The following is a 24,134-nucleotide window of genomic DNA, read 5'->3' as shown; positions in this document are numbered from 1 at the left end:
AAACTTGCTTCCATTAGCCTCAGTATACTTATTTCCTCACTCCCCTTTCACGTAACCATTATGGACCTGACATGCTTGCCACCTCTTCACCTGACAAGGGAAAAAGCTAGTCATCATTTTTCATTCTTTTCTATCGTGCTCTCCTCCATCCAGTCACCAAGTCCTAACATTTCTACCTCCTAAAAATCTCTTGAATTGATACACTTCTCTCCATATCACCATCATCTCTTAACAAGGCCTACAACAATAGCATCTTAACTGATATTCCTGGATCTATATTTGCTTTCTTCCCATCCATTTTTCTATACTAAGTAACAGCCAGAGTTATCTTTCTGAAATTAAAAGTTGACCATTTTACTCCATGGTTAAAACCCTTCAATGGTACCTCACTGACCTCACAGTATGGGTCTCACAGTCTGGGTCTCTTCATAACTTGCTTATCTCTCTTGTCCTACTTCCTCCAAAAGCCCTCAATCTCATTCTCAACATTTCAGTAAGCCATGCTGAAATTAATTCTGGGATTATGCCAAGCTTTCTTTTAGTGAGGACTATACTCCATCTTTTTCTAACCAGAAACCCTTCCCAACCTGGACATCTCTACACATTGTTTAGGTCTTTACTTAAATGTCACTTCTGCTATGAAGCATTCCCTGACCACACACCTCCCCCCACACCCCCAACACACACACACCTCTGCAAGCTATTGTAAGGTCCGGGAAAGAGATGATAACAGGTATACATCTCAGCCAGTCTGATAGACTGGGGAATGTGTTATTAAAATACCTAATAATGAGCAGCCAGAGTTATAACCGCTCTTTGTAAAGTGGGTGCTTAGATCACAGTTGTGAGGACAGATGAAAAGTACATAAAACACATACAGTGCAAAGCCAGCATATGTCACCTATTATTCATTCAACAGATGTTTATGAAGTACCAACTGCTTCATATGCACTGTGATAGGTGCCAGGTCTTAGAAAATTAAGGTATAATGCAAACAATTAAAATATAACTTATAGAATCAGTGCCCAAAGCATAACAAAATACATAGCAGTAATGTTTGGCAAAATCGGTCAACCTGGTTACGATTCAAAGGATGGACAACATTTGGGTTGAGACATAGAGGAGCAGGAGTTTACACAGAAGGATTCTTCAGGAAGAGGAGACAATATGTACAAGAACCGAGGCATGAAAGGGTATGGATTGTTTTGCATGGTACATAATTCAATGTTGCTGAAACATAAAACTGAAACGCGGCAATGAGAGATGAAACTAGTCAGGGAGATGGAGTATTTTGTATCCTAGACAAAGTAACTAAACTTTCTCCTACAGACCATCTTTGAATAATTTTCAGATTTACATTTTTAGGTAAGTCATTCTGGTAGCAGTGTGTAGAATGGAATTCAGGGATCAAAACTGGAGTCAAGGGACTGGTAAAGAGGCCATCTCACAATAATCCCAGTGAGAAGTGATGAAGACTGGCACCAGGCAGTGGGAGTTAAGATGGATAGACTATACCCTGGAAGTGTTAAAAAGATAGAATAAATGAACAATATTTGATGTTCTACAGGTATTTAACTAGAACACCGTGGGGGGGGGGGAATAAAACCAAGACAGAAATTCAGAAAGAGGATTAGATTTTAAGTGGAAAAATGGGGATCCACTGGATTAGTCGTGTTTTTCAGTGACTTCTCACAGGATTTGGAGAAACAAACGAGATGTGCTTCGTTGGGTGTGGCGGTGCTAACAGGAATGGGAAAGCTAGCCTCCAAAGAAATATACATAATGCTCTTACCACACAAACGAAGCAACAGGTTTTAGAGTGTAACTACAACTGCAGAAAACTCAAGAGTCCGGGAAGGACTTGTCTAGTATTTTTCCATCCCCCGTGACTCAAAGCTAAAAATGGCGCTTGTGGCAAAGATGAGAACGTAGGAGGGGGCACTGGGTGTAGCAAAAGATGACTTTTGGGGGTTGCTGTTCTGCTTTACACATCTAGTGAGATTAACTCAGCACCAGACGCACTGTGGATAATTTTTTCCTTACGGTTTCGTCTGTAGTAGAGCCTCCGTCTCGCTTTGCCCCCTCCCGTCTTTCCCAGCGCTGCCTACAGTTCTGAGGAGCAGAGTGCTTCTTCAAGGTGACAGTGGGGACGGGAGCAGGCTCCGAGGAGCCCCTGTGTCTTCCCAAGCGTCCCTTCCCGCTCCAGGGGGAGCGGGTTCTCACTCCTTCGCTCGAAGGCTACGGGCTCGCGCTTTCCGCGCGGGCGCGAGGAGTCCTGCGCGCGGCCCCCGAGCGCGTGCCCGGCAACAGTCTGAGGGCCCGTGGGCGAGCGCGCGCGCCGCCTCCGCAGTCGCCGCACTGCAGCCCCTCCGGGCCCAGGCGTAGGCGGGGCGGGGGCGGGGGCCTGGTGGGGGTCCCGGCGGCCAGCCCGGGCCGCATCGGTTGTCATAGGGACGGCGGCGTAGGCAGGCGCTGACGTCAGCGGACGGCGCGCGGCCCGCACTGCGGCACCTGGCGGGTGCTCAGAGCCCGGGCAGCTGGCGGCTGGGGTGGCTGTGCGGCCGCCTCACTCCCGGCCCGCCCCGCGCGGTCCCGGCGTCGCCTCCCGCGGGACCCGCTGTCGGCAGCTCTGCGCCCTCTTCTCCGTGAGTACCCTGCAGGCCTGCTGGTGGCGGGAGCCCGGGCCGGGGCGCTCGGCCTGCGCTGGCCCTCTGCGGGGACAGCGACGTGGAGGGCTGCTCGGGTCCGAGGGCGCGGGGGCGGGCGAGGCCTGGCGGGGGCAGCTCCGCGCCGCTGCCGTCTGATCAGCCCAGCGCCGCGGAGTGGAGGGATGTGGTTTTTGAGAGTTACCTCTGCGTACGTAACTTTTCTTCTCTCTTTCGTGGGCTCCTCTTCTCCGAAGCGTTGAGCGTGGTGTCGTGAAAGAGTGAATGTAATCTTTGCCTTTCCTATTTCCGATTCTCGTTTAACAGCGTTTAAATCAGATGCGCACTAAGTACGTTTTTTTCCTTTTAGGGTGTCAACCTGGTGCTGAATCTTGAACCTGTGAAATGCCTTCTTAATTACATCTGAGAAAAGGTGATGGATGTGTTACGTTTCTAAGAATCTAGTTATATTAATAGGGTCGTTTCGATATGTATACAAATGGGAGAAAACGTATACTATTTAGGAATCCCTAGCAAATGGCTGGGCTGCATTTCAGCATTGCTGTGAAAACACCTGCTGACTGGAGTATGTGGTTTTTCCTTCTTTTGAGAAAAGGATGCTAACAGTTTTTTCACCTGTTGCGTTTACGATTGCTGTTACTGCTTCAACATTTAGGAAGAAGATTGCTTGTTCTGAGGACTCTGAAAAATTAAAAAATATGTATATTTGGAAGAAATTCAAATACCAAAAGGGTTTTTTAAATTGTATTTAGAATCTTATATTTATGGAGACTATCTTGATTTATTAAATGAATTATGTTTACGGGGGGTTGTTTATTTTCTTTTATCCGGTGCTGTAAAATTCGGTTGAGTGAATCATCCAAGACTCTGCTTTTTCTTCCCTTGACCTTTAGTCATGTATTGGTTGATAGTCAGGTGTTTAGAGAAAAAATAAAATGAGATGAAATGTAATGTAGTTGATTTTCCTATTTTGTATCTCTTAGCAGGTGCTGTAAAAGGGTTTGTGAGGGAGAAGCTTTTAAATATAATGACATATAAGAGGTTCACAGGTGTCATTTTGAGTTTGACCTTAACTTTTGATGATGATCTTATCAAATGTTAGTCATTCTGTAATGTGTTTGCTATAGTACACATTACCATTTAGAGATGATTATTTCTGTAATTTCTGCTATGTTTATCATTAAGTAATACTGTATTAGTATTTACTAATTGTACATTAGACTATTAAATAATAGTAAATAATGCAAATACATAATTTACTTAATATATTTTGTCTATCACATAATTGTTTATTTTTAATACTGTAATAATGGACATAAAGTAATGTGCCAGCCACTGTGCTGATCACTTTGCCTTTCAGTATTTCCTTTCCTCCTTACAATAAAGTAGGTGCCATTTTAATTTCCCAAGCAAAAAAAAAAAAAAAAGAACTACCCTTAGTGAGATTAAGAAGCTTGCCCAAGGCCACACATTCAGTAAATATCAAAACAAGAGCTTATGCCTGACTCATTTTGACCCTAGAATCATTGCTACTGCCCCCCTCCTTTTAAAATGGGAATACATAGATGATGAGAGCACAGGCCTAGTCCTCCACAGGCTAGCAGTTTGGTTGTGGGGATCACAGAACATTTTACCAGGGTGAAAATCCAGGGCTGAGGTGGAAAGGAGGGATGAAGATCAAGGCACTGTGGGAGCACAGAGGAGATGTATTTAACCATTGCTGTTACTCCTTGGGCTTTCAGGAAGAAGATTGCTTGTTGTGAGAACTCTGGGAAATTTTAAAAATATGTATTTGAAAGAAATTCAAATACCAAAAGTTTTTAAAACCGTATTCAGAATCTTGTTTATTTTTGGAGACTGTCTCTTACCCCTTGAAGTTATAGAGCTCCCTAGAGAAGATACGAATACTGACCTGGGTCCTTGGACTCTAATTGGTAGAAATTGATAAGAGGCCAGATGAGAAGTTTAGGCAAGGCTTTATTGGGACTTATGTTGTAGCACAAGGGAGTGAAAATAAGAAATGTGTCCTTGTTTGCTCCCTGAGGGGTAGAGGGCAAAGCTGATTCCTTAAATGGGGTGAGGGTGGGGCCAGATTTGTGGATGGGGCCAGAGGGGGTGGCTTAGGTGGTCTGCTCACCCCCTTGGTGGTGCTGTGTGCAGGGATCCTATGCAGTATGCTGCAGCTTTTGTTCCCAGCAGCTCAGAAGTGGCAGTTGGGTTTTGGCCTTTTTGTATCTTATTGTTCATAATTTGCCCCAACTATGCATGCATGCAGTTATTTTTAGTCTCTTATATAAGTTTATGTTTATCCAGATGCAGGCACTGCAGTAAAGGGACCCAGGTCCCAGGTCTTAGCCTGTCACAATACCATTTGCATTTAGTGTCAAAGGATAGTTAGGAATTAGAGAGACAAGAGAGGAGGGGCATTTTTCAGGAGAGAGAGGTATATGTGGAATGGTACAAAGGCAGGAAAGAGTTTGGCACATTTGAGGGCCTGCAAGTAGTTTCACAGGTCTGGAGCTCACACTGTGAAAGTGTGGCTGGAGAAGGGGAGGTAGAGAAAGTCAAGAGGTCATTTCATTAGTAGCTTTGGACCCCAGTGGGAAGGACCTCATTTTTTTCCAGTATCGGGAGCTACTGAAGAGTTCTAAACAAAGAAATGATACCATCACAGTTGTATTTTAGAAAATTCCTCTGGTTGCAGTGTAGAGGGTGATTTATTTTTCAGAGGAAAAGTGATAGAGGCATGGAAACAGCCTTAAAGCAAACAGCAAAATCCCTCCATAGTCTTTCTGTACCTCCAAGCTACTGCCTCATATCACTGCCTTTGGGGGTTGGTGGGGAGACGGAAGCAGAATTGTAGAAAGAATTACCTACACATTTCTTCTAATGGTCTTATCTTCCATTCATTCCTCCACCTGTGGCTGCCAGATTTCTGTCCCTCCACAGATAGCTTTGCACACGTAACTTCCCAACTGCAGATCCAGTGGACACTTCAAAACTTGCAGCAACTCTTGGTACCACACAGTGTAGACCACTTCTTTCTTGAAACTCTTTTTGGTTACTTCTCCCAGTTTTTCACTTACCTTCCTGATGTCTTTTAGTTTATTTTGTGGGTTCCCAGATTTCTGTCTTTGGCACTTTTTTTTCTTGCACCCATCACAAATATAAATGATGCTGAAATCTTCAGCCTCTGTCTTCTTGCTAGATTACTATATTCTATTGCCTACCAAACACAAATTGATTATATATATATATTTGTACGTGTCTCCATCCTCTCTCACACACACACATACGCTGTATATATGTATATAGTAGTAATAGCTATCATTTTTGAAAAGCTTGCCATGCCCTAGGCATTGTGCTGTGTTTTACTTGCATATTCTTATTTAATCTTTACAAAAAACCCTGTAAGTGATTTACTGTTTTTATACTCTTTTGAGAGATTAGGAAATGGAGGTCCACAGAGATTAATCTACTGACAGAACTGAGATTTGAATCCAGGAATCTGACAATAGAGCCAATGCTTACAGCTGCTTAGTATCCATTGGATATCCAGCTCAGCATGCACCACCCCCACTCAAGCTCACTGAGTGTCCCCATGAGAAATACCTATTATAATTGTAGCTAATGTTATCGATGCCTGTTCTAAGGCACTGTTTTAATCATTTAACTCTTACAACAGCCCTTTGAATAGTCACTGTTAGACTGATTTTACAGATGAGGAAATAAATTGTCCAGCCCATACAAATAACCATGGGAGATTAATTCCAGGACTTGTGTTTTAAACTACTCCTCTATACTTGTGCTGTACTGCACTCTATTCCAATTAATGATACTACTGGTCTAATTATTCCAGTTTCAAAAACATGAGACTCATCCTTGACTTTGTCCTATGTCTTCAGTATTTTTTATTTACTCTGTCTAAAATGTCATAACTTTTCTGCTCAAGATAAAACAGAAGAATATAAATAAGCCTTTTCTTGATGACTCATAGTCATAGTATAATTCAGCTGTTTTCCTGTATATTGAATCACCATAGAACACTGTAAATATTAAATCCTTATTTGCTTTTTTTTCCTATCAGTATTTATGTGCTCTCAGGTTTCAATTACTGATGCAGTTGGCTTTGCTGCTTCTCTCTTTTCTATTGCTAATTTGGGGTAGATTGGAAAGATGATCAGACTTATTAGATCTTCTATCTTCTAGAAACAGTTAGTGCTGGTTCCTATCAATAAAGAATAGGAGATTTTACTCTGTATTTAATGATGTCTATTTTCTCTGTGTACCGGATAGTTGTTACAGAAGTTAACTCACATAATTAGTGTATTTGTATAATTGTTCTTTTCTTTTTAGCATTTCTTATCAGACTTTTCTGTCCTAAGCACCCCTAATTTTTTTTTTATTTTTTTTATTGGAATATAATTGCATTACACTCTTGTACCAGTTTTTAAGGTACGCCAAGTTCAGTCATCTGTATTTATACATATATCCCCGTATTCCCTCCCTCCCTCGACTCCCCACCCCACCCTCCCCGTCCCAGTCCTCTAAGGCATCATCCATCCTCGAGTTGAACTCCCTTTGTTATACAGCAACTTCCCACTGCTAAGTACCCCTAATATTAAAGGAACATGAATGTGGATCCCTGGGGATCTTGAACCTTAATTGATAATTGATGAGCCAGATCAAAAAAAAATTTTAACAGTCTTCAGTTTTATCCTTAAAAATGTATGCATAGTGTGTTCTAACGTGAGAATTAATGTTTGTTTTGGATACTCACCCTCATCTTTTAAAACAGCTGGAAGTTTAGGAATGTATTTTCTGACTTTGTCCATGGTTTTGATGCACAATGATAAACCCTCAGGTATTTATTTGAGAAGATGGAATGAATGGGTGTGTAACCTTCTCTATTGTAGCAGCATTTTCAGTGGCAGGCACAGAAATATTTAAATTCATTATCTGTGAATGTGCTGCCCAGAAGCATACTTTACTAGTGTAGTAGTGTATGTGGTTGGGAGAGTCAGGCCTGATATGGAGTTTGGTTTCTCAGAAGTATATTGAAATGTTAATTTTTTCACTTAAAACACTTGAACAGGTATATTAATATACTAAGTTAGATGTTTGTTGCCTTTCAAAAATTTTATTAATTTTTCATTTCAAATATATAAATATTTTACTCAATTTTGATCCAGTTTCCTTCACTTTAAGACTCTAAACTGATTCAGATGTATATAAGCCATTTGCATAAGATTGGGAGAAGAGAACTTAGTTTTACTGGTATAAACCTGATGAGGTAGTAGACAAACAATCACATAATCTTGCATGAAGAATACTTTATAATTTTTATTTGGAAATTTCATATTACAAATAAATCTTCTTTGTTTTAATAGGATCCTGATTTAATCACTGCTTTACACCATAACTCAATGCTCTCCATTAAGCTGAGATATGCCCACTGGTAAGATTTTTATGAAATTTATATATGCAGTACATGTTATTTATTTTAAAGTTTGGATTATTTTAAGGGATTCTTTAACCAATTAAGGAATAAAGTAGATGTAATCAACCAAATATTACATTTGCAGATATTTCATAGTTTGATGTTTAGCTTTCTGTGTAATGTTGCTGATTAAGGTTAATATGTATTCAGTGGCTGGCAATTTGGGACTAGGCTGGGCAAGGTAAATAATAATAACAACATATGGTTAATTTTTATTTTTTATTGTCAAAATGGATGTTTCACTTTAGAGTAGACTTTAGCAAACTTTTTCTTAAAAGTCAGGTTAGTAAATATTTTAGGTTTGGTCTCTGCTACAACTCCTCAACTGTGTCATTGACACACAAAAGCAGCCATAACAATTCTTAACAGAATGAGCATGGCTGTGTTTCAGTAAAACTATTAAGACAGGTGACTGGCTTGAAGGTAGCAGCTGGCCAGTACCTGCTCTCAGGCATTCATTCATTCAGTATTTATTTATTTGAAACATTTCTGTTGAGTACTTTGTGCTAGACCCTGTGATAGTAGCTAGGAGTGTAGTTATGAACTACCAAGTATAGTGGGAGAGAGACAGTATATTTATGTATATAGATATACAAATAATTACACAAATTCAAGTTGGGTTAAGTGCTATGAAGGAAAAGAACAGTCTGCCATGTGAGAAACGGAGAAATTTAGATGAGGTTGTCAAGAAATGTTCTACTTTAGAGGCAACATTTAAACAGGCATCTTAACACCAGCCAAGTGTGAGGAGTTAGAGGAAGTTTGCACCAGGTAGAAGAAGCTTCACGTGGGAGAGTGCTCATTCTGGCAGAAGAGCTAAAAAAAAAAAAAAAAAGGAATATCTGGCTAGAATGTAAGGATCTAAGGGGATATTTGTTTAATCGAGGCTGTAGAGGTAGACAGCCCAGGAAGTGAAAACCATGTAGGGCATGTGAAGGACTTGCCTTATTTTGTCCTAAGTGAACTGGGAACCTCACAGGGTCTTAAGCAAGGGACTAGCATGATCTGATTTATGTTTTAAAGGGGAAAACAACTTTCAGCTTTTAATATTTGTTGAAGGCTTATTGTTGGCCAAGCAAGCGTTAGTCATTTTTCATGAAAAAATGATCTTTGACATAGGATAATTCTGATTTTACCCATAAGGAAAATGAAGTTTAGAGATGTTAAGTGACTTGTTTAAGGCCACATAACTTACAGTGGTAGATGCTACTGTGCATCATAAGTAAAAAAGTTAACTTAGCAAAGGGGACTTTTGGAGGGAGTAGCCCAAGAGGTAAGAGGGATGTAGGCGCATGTGGTGTCAGCAAAGCCAAAAGAAAAGTTTAAGAAAGAAGGACTAGTCAGTTGTTTTAAATCATGGAGGTATTTACAAGGCTGTGGCAGTTTTATTTTTTAAAATAATCTGTGATAATAGAGTTGCATAGAAAATGACATGAGTTGTTATCATTTGTAGTTGAGAGTGAAGCTAAAGTCAAGACCAAAGTTCGCTTCGAGGAACTGCTTAAAGCCCACAATGATCTAATATGTGAAAGAAAAAAACTGAAGAAAAAAATTGGCAAATCTGGAGAAAAAATCTCAGTGAGTAATTGATCATTTGGTAATGGTGACTTGTATATCTGTATAAAGTTCTGACTTTCATATGAAAACTCTAAGGAACCTTGGAAATCAAAAACAGTAAATCTGTGTCATGGTCAATAACATGGTAAAATAAAGCTTACGTTAGAATCAGCCTCACTCTTTTTGAGTATCGAGTTCTTGAGTGCTGTCCTACAAGAATAACAGACCAACTGGTTAAAGTGACTAGGGACAACAGGGAAATGCAAAACTAGCCATAGTACACATTCTTGAAGAAAATCAAGATGTTTAACCCAGAAGTGTGAAAAACTTAGGAAGTAATATTTTACTTCAGATATTTAATAGCTTATCTTTATTCAGACTTCATCTGATTCTGCCCAGCAGAACCAGGAGAAATCAGTGGAAGCTTAAAGAAATAATTACCCTTTTGTACTTGAGGTACACTTTCAAATAATAGAATTTTTGGTAGCACCCTGGAAGGGATCGAAAATACAGAACTCAAAGCAATACTAAACAAATCAGCAATTAACTGCAACCCGATTGCCAGGGTATTATAGAGTCTGTAATGGTATCCCCGTTAGTGCACTATTCATTCTTCAAACCTATCTCTATATTTCCATTGCATCTTTTACTCTTTTGACCATAATCTCTGTACACACACACAGATAACTTCATGCATGTTCTGGTAATTGATACAGTGAATACATACATTTCTTTGGCAGGGGTTTTATGAGCTGTATGCATCCTACATTTTACTTGTAGCATATTTTACCCTAGTCTGTATTTTGTCATGAGACCTGTTCATTTTAATATTCTGTCTGGCAGCCATCAGTGTAAGAGTTATAGTCTCAAGTGAGGCACACACACAAAAAAAGTAATAACATTGGCTAGAATCCAGCTGCACACATGTGAGGGGTTCATAGTACACTGGTGTACTACTGCATAGTAATTAAGAACTGCTGACAGAATGGAGCAGATTAGGTCTCCCATAGTGGATGCTGCTCTAAAATAGAATGTGCTGCTTCTGGTGTACCGGTGTGCAGCATGGTAGGGAATAGTGGCATATGGACGATGGAACATTGCTTAGTGGTATATGCCCTCCCCTTGAATAAAGTGGTGTACATTTGGCCAAAGCAGAAAGAACCCTGAACACAACTGTTCGCAAAATATTTTTAGGGACTCAGTCAAAGTAGAAACTCATACTTTCTCTCACTGTCAAAACTGGGCTCTGTGAGCATGAACAAGGTGCAATTTAAGCCAGGAATGCTAAATTAAATGGATAACCAGGAATTGGGCAGAAGATATGTCCATTTATCTAAGGTCCAGTTTAGATGTTGGGGACACACAAGAGGGAGGTGATTAAATGTAATCTACTCAGCCTCTTTTGGCACACACCAGGCCATTCAAGATCTCTCTTCATTCAGAGATAAGTATTCTTAAAAAAAAAAAAAATTAGGACGAGATTTTTCAGCTCAACAGAAGAGGATTATTCCTGGAAAACAAAATATTTTTGAAATGATTTACTTTAACAAACAGAACAGGAATACCTGCTTTTATTCACTAGATTATAGTGCTCTCTATCTTTCAGGCACTCCTCTAAATATTTTATGTATATTCACTCATTTTTAATACAAACAAAATTATGAAGTCTTATTTCCATTTATAGATAGGGAAACTAGGTCACAGGTTGAATAACTTACCCAAAGTTGCATAGTTAGTGGTAAAACCAGGATTCAAACTCTGTCTGACAGCAGAATCCACTCTTAACCACAACCCAGTAGGACCCCTGCCCTTTTAGCAAGGTATGAAGCAATAGGATCTCTTCAGAACAAGAACAAGGAATCCCATGTGCAGAATAGGCTGACTGAAAAGGAAGCAGGCTTAAACAAGCAAATTAAGCATAGAGAAAGCCGTAATGGAATTCATAATAATAGCAGGTTTATCTTCCTGTTTTTCAACTGTCTATCAGGTACTCTGATAAGATTTTTACAAATATTATTTCTGATTCTCATGTTAATCATGAAGGTAGGTATCAGAGCTCTTATTGTGCACATGAGAAGTTTTATGAACGTCTGAACAGAAAACCACTTACTATCTTTGCCGGGGCCATAAAGCCAGAAATAGAATAAGTAGGGTTATGTGTATATATATATATCTATCTATATAAAAACACGTATCAAAGATTTTATTTAACTCATTAATTAGTGGGGGAACCAGTAAGATGTTATAACCAGTTCAAATGGATTTGATTTACAGAGATGTATATTATCTACCAGACAAAATTCACTTTAATAGAAATCATTTACATAGCTGTGGACAGGAAACATTTGCATTAATATGAATTTTCTACATATTAACCCTTTTTCTCTACCAAGTTGTAAAATAGTCAAAGACAGTGAAAGCAGAAATAACCAGAATGGATGAGCTAATTTGCACCCACTAGATTTCAAAGACTTTCTTGCACCAGAGTAAAATCAAAACAACCTGTAATCCTTCTATTCAGAGGTAACCTACATATACGAGTTATGTGCTGTATTTTTTTAGTATCATGGAAGAATTGTAGAATAAGGATTTAAAACCACAGTCTCTCCATGTTCTTCCTTCATTGCTTCCTTAAAGCTATATCTCAGGCTTAAAATAATAGAATTGACACCATGGAAGAATTTAATTAGTGTTGTGGCAGACAAATATGAGGCATTCTTCATGAGAAGAAATGGCTGAAACTAAAATGAAAGATATAATAAATAACAAGGAGATATAGAAATACTTGACTTACAAGTAAGTGTTCCCAGACAGCACTAATGGAGCAGAAACAGTAAAAAGATCATAAGGAGGAAACCTTTCTGAGAGTAAAAAAAAATCTAGGAAGAGATGAGTCCATCTTACATTCTAGGTAAAGTTTGAGATGAGAACTATATCTAGAAACTTTAACTTCAAGAGAGAGATAAATTTTGCAAACATCTAAAGAGAAGAAGAAACATCCAGTGCCATTTCAGACTTCTCTCAAAAAATGCTAAGTCCAAAGACAGTGGAGAAGGTACAGAAGAATGCGTATGAACAGATTATGCAGCATAGAAGAATTGTCAATAGCTTTGAGGTCTCAGTTGAATATGTAGACCATATTTTTATGATAGTACCAATTTTTAAAGTGGTTCAGGTTCTTCTAGCAGTATTCAACAGCCTGGTTATAGTTACAGAGATGAAAGTCAAATACTTTTTCCCATGTTAATTACTCATTTGATCTGAAGTTACTCTCCAGATTGCTAACCTAATGCTGGAAGAATGAACTAGGATAACGCTCACCAGATGCCCTAGAATGGCGTCACAGTGCTCAAGTAAAAAGGGAAGTAATCCTCCCATTGTTGCACAGTGTGGAACACTCAGCATTATTTTATCTTCACATAAGAAAACTGTGCTTAGCTGAAACTTTGTTATTGTGTCATCTTCTCCTAGCTTGACGCTGTTAGAAGCAATCTTCATAAAATCAGGGAAGCTAAAAGTGATGATATAAGTGCTGCTAACACTAAGAACCCAGAGAAGAACATGCGAGTCACTAAAAACAAACCAAGGGATCTGCAGTCAGCAACTGAAGATCCAGATAATGATGTTAGTGTGGAGGACGACAAGCAAGAAAAGGCAAACAAGAAGGTTATAAGAACAGTGCTCCAGGTGACTGCACAAGAAACGCCCAAGAATGGGGATGCAACACCTCAGAAAGCACGGACCAAGCCACAGCCAGGTGTCCCTTGTGAAAAAAGTGAAAAGGCCAAGGGAGGAGAAAATAGTTTAGATGAGGAGGAACTGTTGCAAGTATACCAGCTGCAGGTAGCTGAAGAAATGGCAAAGGAGATTAAGAAGAAAATCCGAAAGAAACTCAAGGAGCAGTTGACTTACTTTCCCTCAGATACTTCATTGCATGCTGACAAATTGAGCAGTGAAAAAAGAAGAAAGAAAAAAAAGAAAGCCCCAATCCTGTCTAAGTCTGAAACAAGGTATGTTATGTTGATAAATATAAAATGTCCTCTTAAAAAAACCATTATTTCCAGCTTTTGAGTGATACCTATAGTTTTGTTACCATGTCTAAGCTCATACTGCTTGCTGCACAACAGACCAGTAACGGAGAGACGAGTTGTTGTGGCAAGGAATAACAACTTTATTTGGAAAGCCGGAAAACTGAGAAGATGGTGGATTCATGCCCCAAAGAACCATCTTGCCTGAGTTAGAATTCAGGCTCCTTTTATACTAACAGGGGAGAGAGTAAAGTCAAACACTTCCTGGTTCCCATCAGCCTCCGGAGGGGTATGTTAATTTCTTCCTCCCTACATTCACAAGTGGGCTGGTCAGGATGTTTCCTGTGAGCTAAACAAAGGCATTTTAGCTTAATGCTCCTTACCTGGGAAGCAGAGTTCCCAGAGATGGGCCATTAGGTATAATTTAAGCTTATAGGCAACATCCCTCTAGTGATTAACTTGTAGTAGGATACAAAAGATTCTTCCCTCTTACAGTTTCACAAAGAAAATGTTTGGTCCTCCTTTGGACACGTAGCCAGTACAATACTAACAGCTGCTTTGTATGTGGCCCCTTCCTGTGTGCTTAATGCTTTATAAGGAATACATGCTTTTTCCCTTATAACAACCCTATAAGGAATAGTATCAATAATATTATCATCCTGTTTTGCAGGTGAGGAAACTGAAGGGTTTAAGTCACAGACCAGTAAGAAGCCGAGCCAGAACCTTGGCCGTTTTGCTCCAGAGTCTCTACCCTAACTACTCACATCTGCTTATTAAATAATAGAAACCTAGTTACTCCCTTTTATTGAGTTATAAATACCTGTTTGGTTATATGAAAATAGCATTTTCCTGTTATTTTACAAGTAACATTTACTCATTGTAGAACATATAGACACAGAGAGGAAAACAAAAGTAATCCAACCATCCAAAGATAATCACTGTTAACAATTTGGTATTCCTTTAGTCTTTTTTTATATACAGTGCTTTTACATACATGCTTACATATACGATGTGAGCTTCTATGAGTATATTCATGTTTATATGTCTCTCCTTGGGAAAAACAAGATAAAAGTAACTACCATAATTAACTTTGTTTTTTATGTTCTACATCTGGATAAACAGCTTGTGGTAGGAACAGTCTTTATTTGACTATTCCCTGGCATTCCCTTAATATCCTCATCTGAAACTAATTCATCTCCTATCAAAAGCTAGACAACCTGTTGTAACAAAGAGAGGGCAAATAGAGTTGCTAACAGGGACATGCATTAGTTATTGGTTGCTGCATTAAAAAGTTACCCCAGAAGTTAACAGCTCAAAACAACAAACATATATTGTGGCACAGTTTCTGTAGCTCAGGAAGGACTCGGTGGCTTAGCTCGGTGCCTCTGACTCAGGTCTCTCACAGGCTACAATCAGGATGTCAGCCCAGGCTGCAGTCATCTCAAGGTTTGGCTAGAGGAAGATCTGCCAAGTGACGTAACTGTTGGAAGACTTGGACAATCCACTGCTAAACTCACTTGTGGCCGTTAGGAGGTCTCAGGTCCTGATTGGCTTTGGATCAGAGACATCAGGTCCTTGCTGCACGCACTTCTTCATGTGGGCTACTCACAACAGGGCCACTTCCCCTGAGCAAGGGCTCTGAGAGGGAACGAGAAAGACCGAAGTCACAGTATTTTTGGAACCTAATCTTAGAAGTAGCATCAATTACTTTCATCATATTCTTTCTATTAGAAGTAAGTCACTAGGTCCAGCCCACAATCAAGGGAAGGGGATTACATAAAGATACAAATATCAGGAGGCAGGGGTCATTGGGGGCCATCTTCAAGGCTGCTTAACAGTATACCATAAATCCTGTTTCTTCTCGTAGCTGCCATATCTATTATGAACTGTAAGTCATGCTGTTAGTAAGATCAGTTCATGAATTTTAAATATAACCATGCTTTGCATGACAGCAGCATGCAAAGGGTAATTGTTCTCTTTAAATGACAGTATTCAGTGATGTCATAAAATAACATGACTTTCTGGAATAACTAGTTTGAAATATTTCTTTACTCTTTATTTCTCAATCTCTTTTTTGAAATATGACTAAATGTATTGGAAGTCAGTTTTTGATTATTAGATGCAGATTTCTTTTTTACTTGATAAGTCACAAACTTTAATAGGCTGGTTTCTCTTTAAAAGTCAGTATGCTTCTAGGCTGCCACCCTTTACCTTTTGGTAGTTCATGTGATGTAAGTTTTAATTTTAATAGTAGCCTTCTGAAAATGAAGTGACACACCAGCCACAGGAAAACACAAGCAATTGATTTTCACCTAGAAATCTAAAGTTGAATATCCGAAGCCTCTTGAAAACAGAACAAACAAAATTAGAACACTTTTTTGGCTTTTAAAGTAATTTAGAAATTTGTTCATTATTCATTTACTTGGCAGTGGAGTGAGGATGATTTGACCAATCCTCCATAAAAACAGATCCATTGCTCATAAAATACAATGTCATTTTCCCCTGGAGTTTAGAGATGAGTTTAATTTGGCCTATGGTGTATATAACGCACCACCAAGTGTAAATTAGTATCCGTAACACCTAGTTTGGCAGCTAACCATTCTAGTGCGTAAGAAAATACATGTATCTCCCAGCAGGAAATAATATTATTTTAGGATTATCTTTGCCTCTATTCACTGTTTTACTTCGCTGCATAGTAATAATAATAATAGTACATTTCCAATGGCTTGAACTTGGATTTTATTTGCAGTACATTGATCATCTCTGATGACCCAGTTGAAGGAGAACAAAAGGAATCTCCAGTTGCAGAAGTTACTTCAGATTCTCATCAAGATGATGAAATAAGCTCGAAGGAACAAAATGTAGAAGACAACGTGCAAGATGACACAAAATCCAAATCGAAAAAAAAGAAAAAGAAGGCTAAAACAGGTTTGTTATCCAAGTTAAATGAAAAAATGTGTGCCTTGGTATGAATAACTTGATTCTAGGACTGTTAGTCCTTAAAACTAAAGAAAATCTAGTCCCAAAGGATATAATTGAAAAAAAAAAAAAAACAGTGTAGAATATTTGGGACTTATGCTTGGATTTGTCTCGATTATAACATTCATTTATCTATAACTGTGGGTCTCTGTGATGAGTTAATCTGATTTGAGTCATCTGTAATTAATGACTTGGTTTACCTCTAGAATGACATTAACCTTGTAGTTGCTGTTGTGGCATAGAAGATTTCTTCTTTATGTTATTGCTCCTGAATAATTAAGACTTACAGCATTGAAAGCTGTAAATGGTCAACAGCCAGTAAACATTTCAGATGTTAAGGCTGCATCCCTCTGTCAAACATGGTATCTTCCCAATTTCTCCTAATTCAGCTTCTCTCCCTCCTGCCCACTTTTCATTTCACCTCTTGCTTTCTACCTTTCTCTTTACTCATTTCTTTTTTCTTATTTTTCGTTTTTCCTGCCTTTTTTCTACTTCTTAGGTTTCCTTTTTTCTTTTCAATTTTCATTTAACTGGCCAAAAATTCGAACTAAAATAGGCAACTTTAGAATTTATGGTACTTATTCATTGGATAATGCAATTTATGGTGTTTTGTGGTTCCTATAATTAATTTTTTAAAAACAAAAGTGTACATATTACAAATATACTACTTAGTGAATTTTCACAAACTGAACATGCCTATAAAGTCATCATCCAGATCAAGAACCAGAGCATCGTTAGCGCCCGGAAGCCCCCCCAAATTCCCTTCCAGTTCATTGTCCTACAGGAGTAAACACTATCTTGACTTCTAACACATAGTTAATTTTTCCCTGTTTTTCTGCTTTAATATAGTCATAAATACTATACTTTTTGTGTCTGGCTTTTTTTGCTCAAAATTATTTTTTGTGATATTTATATTGTTGTTGCGTGTACCTGAGCTTGTGCATCATCAGTCCTGTTTTTGTACTGTATAGATATCCATTGTGTGAATATACTGCAATTAATTACCTTTTCTATTGATGAACATTTGAGGTGTTTCTAGTATTAAGCAATTATAAATAAAGCTATAATGAACATTCTGGTCACATCTTTTGGGGAGCATATATATACATTTTTCTTGGGCACATTCTTGGCATTCTGGCTATGCCATAGAGTATGTATATTTTTCACTTTAACAGATAATTCTCACTTTCCAAAGTAGGGTTACCAATTGATACTAGCAGTATTTGAGAATGTCTATTGCTCTACATCTTCCCCAACACTTCTATTATCAGTTTTAAAATTTTAGTCATTCTTAGGAGTGTTTAGTGATTATTCCATTTTGACTTTGATTTCCATGGTAAGTAGTGAAGTTGAGCATCTTATTCATGTTTATTGACAACTTGGATTCCTTCATTATAAATTTTTCCAGTCTTCTGTGTATTTTTTTTAAGAAATGGAATTGTGTGCCTTTTTCTAATTAATTTGCGAGAATATATAACTAGATAGCAGTCTTTTCTCAGATATAAATACATATATATTGCAAGTATCTTCCCACTTTGGGTTTTATTATTTTTCTCTTACTGGTATCTTTTGAAAAACAAAATTTAAAACTTTTATATAGCCCAATATATCTATGTTTTTCCCTTTGATGTTAAGTGCTTTCTGTGATGTGTTTAAAAAATCTTTCCCAAGTCCTGAAGATGTTTCTCTATATGTTATTTTCTAAAAGTTTTTTGTTTCACTTTTTACATTTAGATTGAAGTTTATCTGAAGTTGATTTTTATGTACAGGGATAGGTAGTGTGGTCCAGACCCATTTTTTTCTCGTATGAATGTAAAACGGACCTAGTACCATTTACTGAAGAAAGCATCTTTCCTCTGCATTTCAGTGTCACTTTTATCATAAATAACATGACCGTGTAAGTGGGTCAGTTTCTTTCACTAGTCTCTATTCCTAGACAGTTTGCACCAATACCACCACCATGTCTTAATTACTATGGCTTTACAATAGGTCTTGCTGTTAATAATGATAGTTTTATTGCTTCTTTTTCAGTTCTTATGTCTTATTCCTTTTTCTTACCTTGATACACTGGCTAGGACTTTGATTACAGTGTTAAATAGAAGTGGCAATAACAAGTATGATTCTCTAGCTGCCAGCCTTGTGGGAAAGCTTCCATTGTTTCACCATTGAGTGTGATGTTTGCTATAGGATTTTTGTAAATACTCCTTATTGGATTATTCCGAATTGGCTAATTATTTTAAAATCATGAATAGACACTGAGTTTTATCAGGTGCTTTTTCTGCATCTATCAACATAATCATTAATTTTCACCCTTTTTTCTATTAATGTGGTTAATTAAGCCATCTTTGTGTTGCTGGCATAGGTAGGAGGCACCTACTTTGTTGTGATGTATTGGTCTTTTTTTAGATCTATTACTGGATTTGATTCACTGATACTTTGTTAAGGATTTTTGTACCTGTGGTCATGAGAGAGATTGGTTCGTACTACTCCTGTCTTGAAATACCCAGAGTTTTTAATATCAAGGTTTTGGTGGTTTCAAAAAGAATTGAGAAATATTTCCATTTTCAATTCTCTGTAAGTATTTATGTAAATTGGTGTTATTTCTTCCTTAAATGTTTGGAAGAATTTACTAATAAAGCCTCTTAGGCCAAGGTTTTCTTTGTGGGAAGAATTTTAAATCAGATTTAGTTTCTGTAATAAATATCAGACTCTTCAGGTTTTCTGTGTCTTCTGTCACCTTTGATAGACTGTATTTTTTGAGGAATTTGTCCATTTAATATGGATATTCAAATATTGTATGTCTGTAGCATCTGAAGGGGTACCCCTTAATATTGGTAATTAGATTTCCCTCGATTTCTTCCTCTGTCTCAGGATTTTCAATTTATAAAAAGTTTTTAAAGGACCAACCTTTAGCTTTCATTTTTATCTGTTATACATTTGTATGTGAATTCTTCTATCTATATTATTTTCTTTTTTTACTTTCTTTGGGTTTGATTTGCTGTTGCTTTCTAGATTTATAAGGTGGATTTTGTAAGATTTCAGTCTTCCTTTATATGCATCTAACATTAAATTACCATCTAAGTACTACTTTTTCTGCAACCCACACATTTTTCATGTGGTCTATACTCATTATCATTCCATAAAAATATTTTCTAATTTCCATTTAAACTTCTCCTTTGATCACTCATTATTTAGAAGTGTATTGTTTACTTTCAGGCAGCCCATGATTTTCTAATTATCTTTTTGTTTTGGTTTTTTCTTCCATCGTCGTCAGAGAACATATTGTGAATGATCTCAATATTTTGAATTTATTGAGGCTTTCTTTATGACCACCTTATGATTAATTTGGTGAATATGCCACATGCACCTGAAAAGAATGTGAATTCTGATGTCATTGGGTACAGTGGTGTCCTATGTATATCAGATCCAGTTTATTGTGTTCTCATCTTACTGATTTTGTTTTTGGTATGCTTATTCCATCAGCTATTGGGATGAGTATTAAAATTCCTGCTATTATTTTGCATTTCTGTTTTTATTTCTGTCATTTTTTCCTCTATATATTTTGGAGCTGTGTTATTGAATATATACACATGCTTAGGATTGTTGTATCTTCCTGTCAAATTGACACTTTTATCATTGTCTTAGTCCATTCAGGCTGCTATAACAAAATACCACAGACTGGATAGCTTAAAATATAAACTTTTGTTACTCATGGTTCTGGAGGCTGGGAAATCCAAGATCAAAGTGCCTACAGGTTCAATGTGGGAAGGGCAGGAGAGCTCTCTGGGTTCTCTTTTATAAGGGCACTAATCCCACTCATGAAAGCTTTACCCTCATGAGCTAATCACCTTCCAAAGGCCCAACTTCTTAATACTATCACATTGAAGGCTAGGATTTCAACATGTGAATTTTGGGGAGACACAAGCATTCACTCTGTAGCAATCATCATGCAGTGTCCTTCTTTATCTCTGAGAATCCATCCTCCCTTAAAGTCTACCCATGGTTTAAGTTTACATAGTACATTTTTCCCTTCCTCATTTATCCAACATCATCCATAGTGCACGCCTAGGTGGTGCCAGCCTGGTTGGGGAGGGACAGCCTTCAGACCTTTGTTTGGTCCATGGTCTCCAGGTCTGGGCAGGGCTTGCCAGTACTTCATTCCTCCACTACCCCATCCCCTAGGCTCCCTGCCTGTGCCAGCTTTGCACTCCCTTTGTTTGAGCCACAGTATGTCTGTATTCCTTTCTTTTTTGCCTTCGCCTCTTTTCTTCTCCTACTCCAGCACATGTGGGGTCTCAGCCTCCAGGCTGTGAACTCCTTGGGGACAGGTCCCCAGTAAATGTGAAGTGCTCTTGTGGCCCACCCCTAGATGTCCTCTTGTTTGGGATATTTCTGTGTGCTTATGTTTATCGCCTCACTGTTAGTTTTTCTACATGCTCTGAGTGTTTTATGTCCCTTATTCTCCTTGCCTTCTTTTGAATTATTCAGGTTATTTTTACAATTTCGCTCTATTAACTTATTAATTACATATACTTCTGCTATTTTTTTAGCTGATACCCTGGAGAACATTAAGTTTATTCTTGACTTATTATAGTCTAATACAAACTAACTCCCTAACAAAGTACACTTCCCCAGTACTGCTAAGACTTTAGAATAGTTTGACTCCATATGAATTTTGTTAGGTGCTTTCTCTGCATCTGTCCCCCTCCTGCCTTCTAGGTTCTTATCCTGTATTTTAGGCCTACACATATTTTAAACTTCACAGACATTACAGTTACCATTTTGTACAGTTGATATTAATTTATATATACCTCTAAATTTACTTTTTCCTTTATTTCCATTTTTCCATTTTTCATCTGCTTGAAGGATTCAGTTTACTCTCTCTCTTAGTACAGACCTACTAATTCATTCAGATTTTGTTGTGTTAAAATACCTTTAGTTTTTTACCTTCATTTTTGAAGCATATTTGCTAGTATATAGTTTTAGGTTACAGCAAATCATACAGCTGTCTTCTGGCTTTCATCATTTCTGTTTCCTAGTGCAGTCTTATTTCTGTCCCTTCTAGGGGACTGTTGTCTTTTTTTTCCCTCTGGTTGCTCTTTAGATTTTCTTTTTGTCTTTGGTTGCGATGTTTTATCATGCTATGCCTAAGTATAGCTTTGTTAGAATTCACCCTGCTTAGAGTTTACAGATTGATATCATTTATCCATTGTGGAAAATTCTTAGTCCTTGTTTCTTTGAATGTGGCTTCTTCATCATCCTCTCCTGTTTTTCTAGATTATAATTTCACAAACTCTTTTGAGTTTGTTCACATGTTTCTTATGTTTTTCCCCCATATTCTTTTGGTTTTTTTCCATTATGCTTTGGTTTGGATATTTATATTGATTTTTCTTCTAGTTTACTAATCATATCTTCCTTTGTGTCCAGTATGCTTTTAGACACAGCCATCAAATTCTTAATTTCAGACATTATATTTTTCAGTTTTATAATGCCTATTTTTTTATGAATTTCAATTCTCTGTAGAAAGTCCTCATTTTTAGAAATTATTTTGTCCATCTTTCCCTTTCTTTTCTTGAGCATATTAGTAATAGTTATTTAAAGTCCTTGTGTGCTGACTCCATTCTGAACCATCCGTGGGTCTGCTTCTGTTTTCTGTGTTTTCTCTTGGTTATTGGTCATATAGTCTTGCTTCTTTTATGTCTAGTAACTTTTTTATTATATGCTAGACATTGTGTATAGAATCCCAGAGGCTCTAGATGATTTTATCTTCCACCAGAGAGGGTTTCCTCTTTCCACTCTTAGGCAGTCAGGGTGGGCAACTGATTTCATCTAATCTGAGCTAAGTCAGATCTGGGTTGCAGACTGGTAAAACTCTATCTCTGATTTGCCCTATTCCTAGGATATGCCTTCCAGGTGTTTCAGATTGAGAGCCTGGCAGGTATTTGTCTTGTGCACCCTAAAAGACTTTGGGAGATTCAATTTTGCCTTTCAGCAGTTTTCAGCTTAGTCCTTTAGCCTTCTGCCCCATGCAACTTCAAATTTTGGCAAATGTCTTGAGGGAGAGACTGGCCGTGTGTTTGAGGCCCCTCAAGTCTCCAATTTTGTCACTTCAGCCCCGCGTGAACGCCAAAATCTCTGCTGGTTTCTCTGTCCCCCAGTAGGGGCCTTCTGCCAGGGGCCACGCCTGGATTCTCAACCTCTAGATGCGCCCAGAATTGGTAAGTGACCCCAGGTGAAAAGTGGCTGTAGGCATAAAATGACCATGCCTTCCAGGGCTTCCTCCTTTCCTGTTTTGTTTCAGGCCCCTCCCTCTGGTGGGTCATTGTTTCCTGGTACCACTGGGAGATTTCACTACCTCTTTAGCCTCTCACATTGGCCTTGCATTTGAGGCCAGTTTTATCACTTAACCCCATGCAAGCACTAAAAATTTTGCTGGTTACCCTTTCTCCCAGTAGTGAGCTTCTGCTTGGGTCATCTGTTCATACCCTAATCAGCAAATGTCCCCAGACACTGAAACAGCTGCCAGTCCATCAGCTTACCCCTGATTGATTCTCCCTCTCTGGAATTTTAGTCTATCTACTATACATTATTTCTGTACTTTTCTGATGCCTTTAAAAATAAAGTGTTTGTAATTTATTTGGCTTTTTCAAGTTGTTGTTGCCAGAAGCATTGACCTGCAACATCTATTGCATCCTACCCAGAAGGAGAAATTTGAGTGAAATATTCCACTTAGAAAATACCTAGATAAAGTTACTTTTTTGTCTTTGGCTCTCATTTTTTTCTCTCTGTGTTGTTGGTCCATGTTAGGGAAAGAAAATAATACCTCACCCTATTTTAATGCATTAGTAAATGCAGTATTTATTCTCAGGGTGTAATCTGCTATTATCTGTCTCTTTCTTTTTCCTTGAAGTGCCTTTGTTAACAAAGACAAATAATCACGGATCACTAGGATTAGATTATCTGTAAATTCAGTGTATATTGTTGAGTATATTGTTAAAGGAACAATTAATTATAACATTAATTTTCTTCCATGCCTGTAGTTTCAGATGATAATGAAGACACTGATGGTGATGGTGTTCATGAAATAACAAGCCGAGATAGTCCAGTTTATCCCAAGTGTTTGCTTGATGATGACCTTGTCCTGGGAGTTTACATTCACCGAACTGATCGACTTAAGTCAGATTTTATGATTTCTCACCCGATGGTAAAAATTCATGTGGTTGACGAGAATACTGGTCAATATGTCAAGAAAGGTGATAGGTAATTTTTTTAATTGCACAGCCAACCCTTGAAATTGAAACTCTCTACAGTAGAAGTCTCTTTTCTGCCATTGGCAGAAGGGAATAGAGCTATAGATTTGTATTAAAAAATGGTATACTAATTGTAGGTGTTTATCAACCATTG

At 38.0% G+C, this 24,134-nt stretch overlaps 1 protein-coding gene across 18 annotated transcripts in view; it reads left to right on the top strand.

Moving 5' to 3' along the window:
• The first annotated feature begins 2,408 nt into the window (after nucleotides 1–2,408).
• Nucleotides 2,409–24,134, top strand: part of AHI1 (Abelson helper integration site 1) — a 209,768-nt gene continuing 188,042 nt past the window's right edge. For 12 of the 18 annotated variants that reach the window (XR_009054263.1, XR_009054264.1, XR_009054262.1 and 9 more), the window contains exons 1-8: nucleotides 2,410–2,645; nucleotides 3,016–3,078; nucleotides 8,057–8,124; nucleotides 9,620–9,744; nucleotides 13,195–13,733; nucleotides 16,501–16,679; nucleotides 22,844–22,948; nucleotides 23,771–23,990. Coding sequence is in view for 11 of the 18 variants with exons in the window: in XM_057738531.1 (XP_057594514.1) it covers nucleotides 8,115–8,124; nucleotides 9,620–9,744; nucleotides 13,195–13,733; nucleotides 16,501–16,679; nucleotides 22,844–22,948; nucleotides 23,771–23,990 (1,178 nt within the window). In the remaining 7 variants the exon portion in view is untranslated. Of the gene's footprint in view, nucleotides 2,646–2,780; nucleotides 2,857–3,015; nucleotides 3,079–8,056; nucleotides 8,125–9,619; nucleotides 9,745–13,194; nucleotides 13,734–16,500; nucleotides 16,680–22,843; nucleotides 22,949–23,770; nucleotides 23,991–24,134 lie in introns of those variants that run through there. The other 6 variants (XR_009054265.1, XM_057738527.1, XM_057738526.1 and 3 more) reach the window with 4 other exon arrangements.

The sequence above is a fragment of the Hippopotamus amphibius genome, chromosome 6, assembly GCF_030028045.1.
Source record: "Hippopotamus amphibius kiboko isolate mHipAmp2 chromosome 6, mHipAmp2.hap2, whole genome shotgun sequence".
NCBI classification, from domain to species: domain Eukaryota; kingdom Metazoa; phylum Chordata; class Mammalia; order Artiodactyla; family Hippopotamidae; genus Hippopotamus; species Hippopotamus amphibius.
The sequence above is the reverse complement of the archived record's forward strand: the minus strand, read 5'-3'. Positions and strand labels throughout refer to the sequence as shown.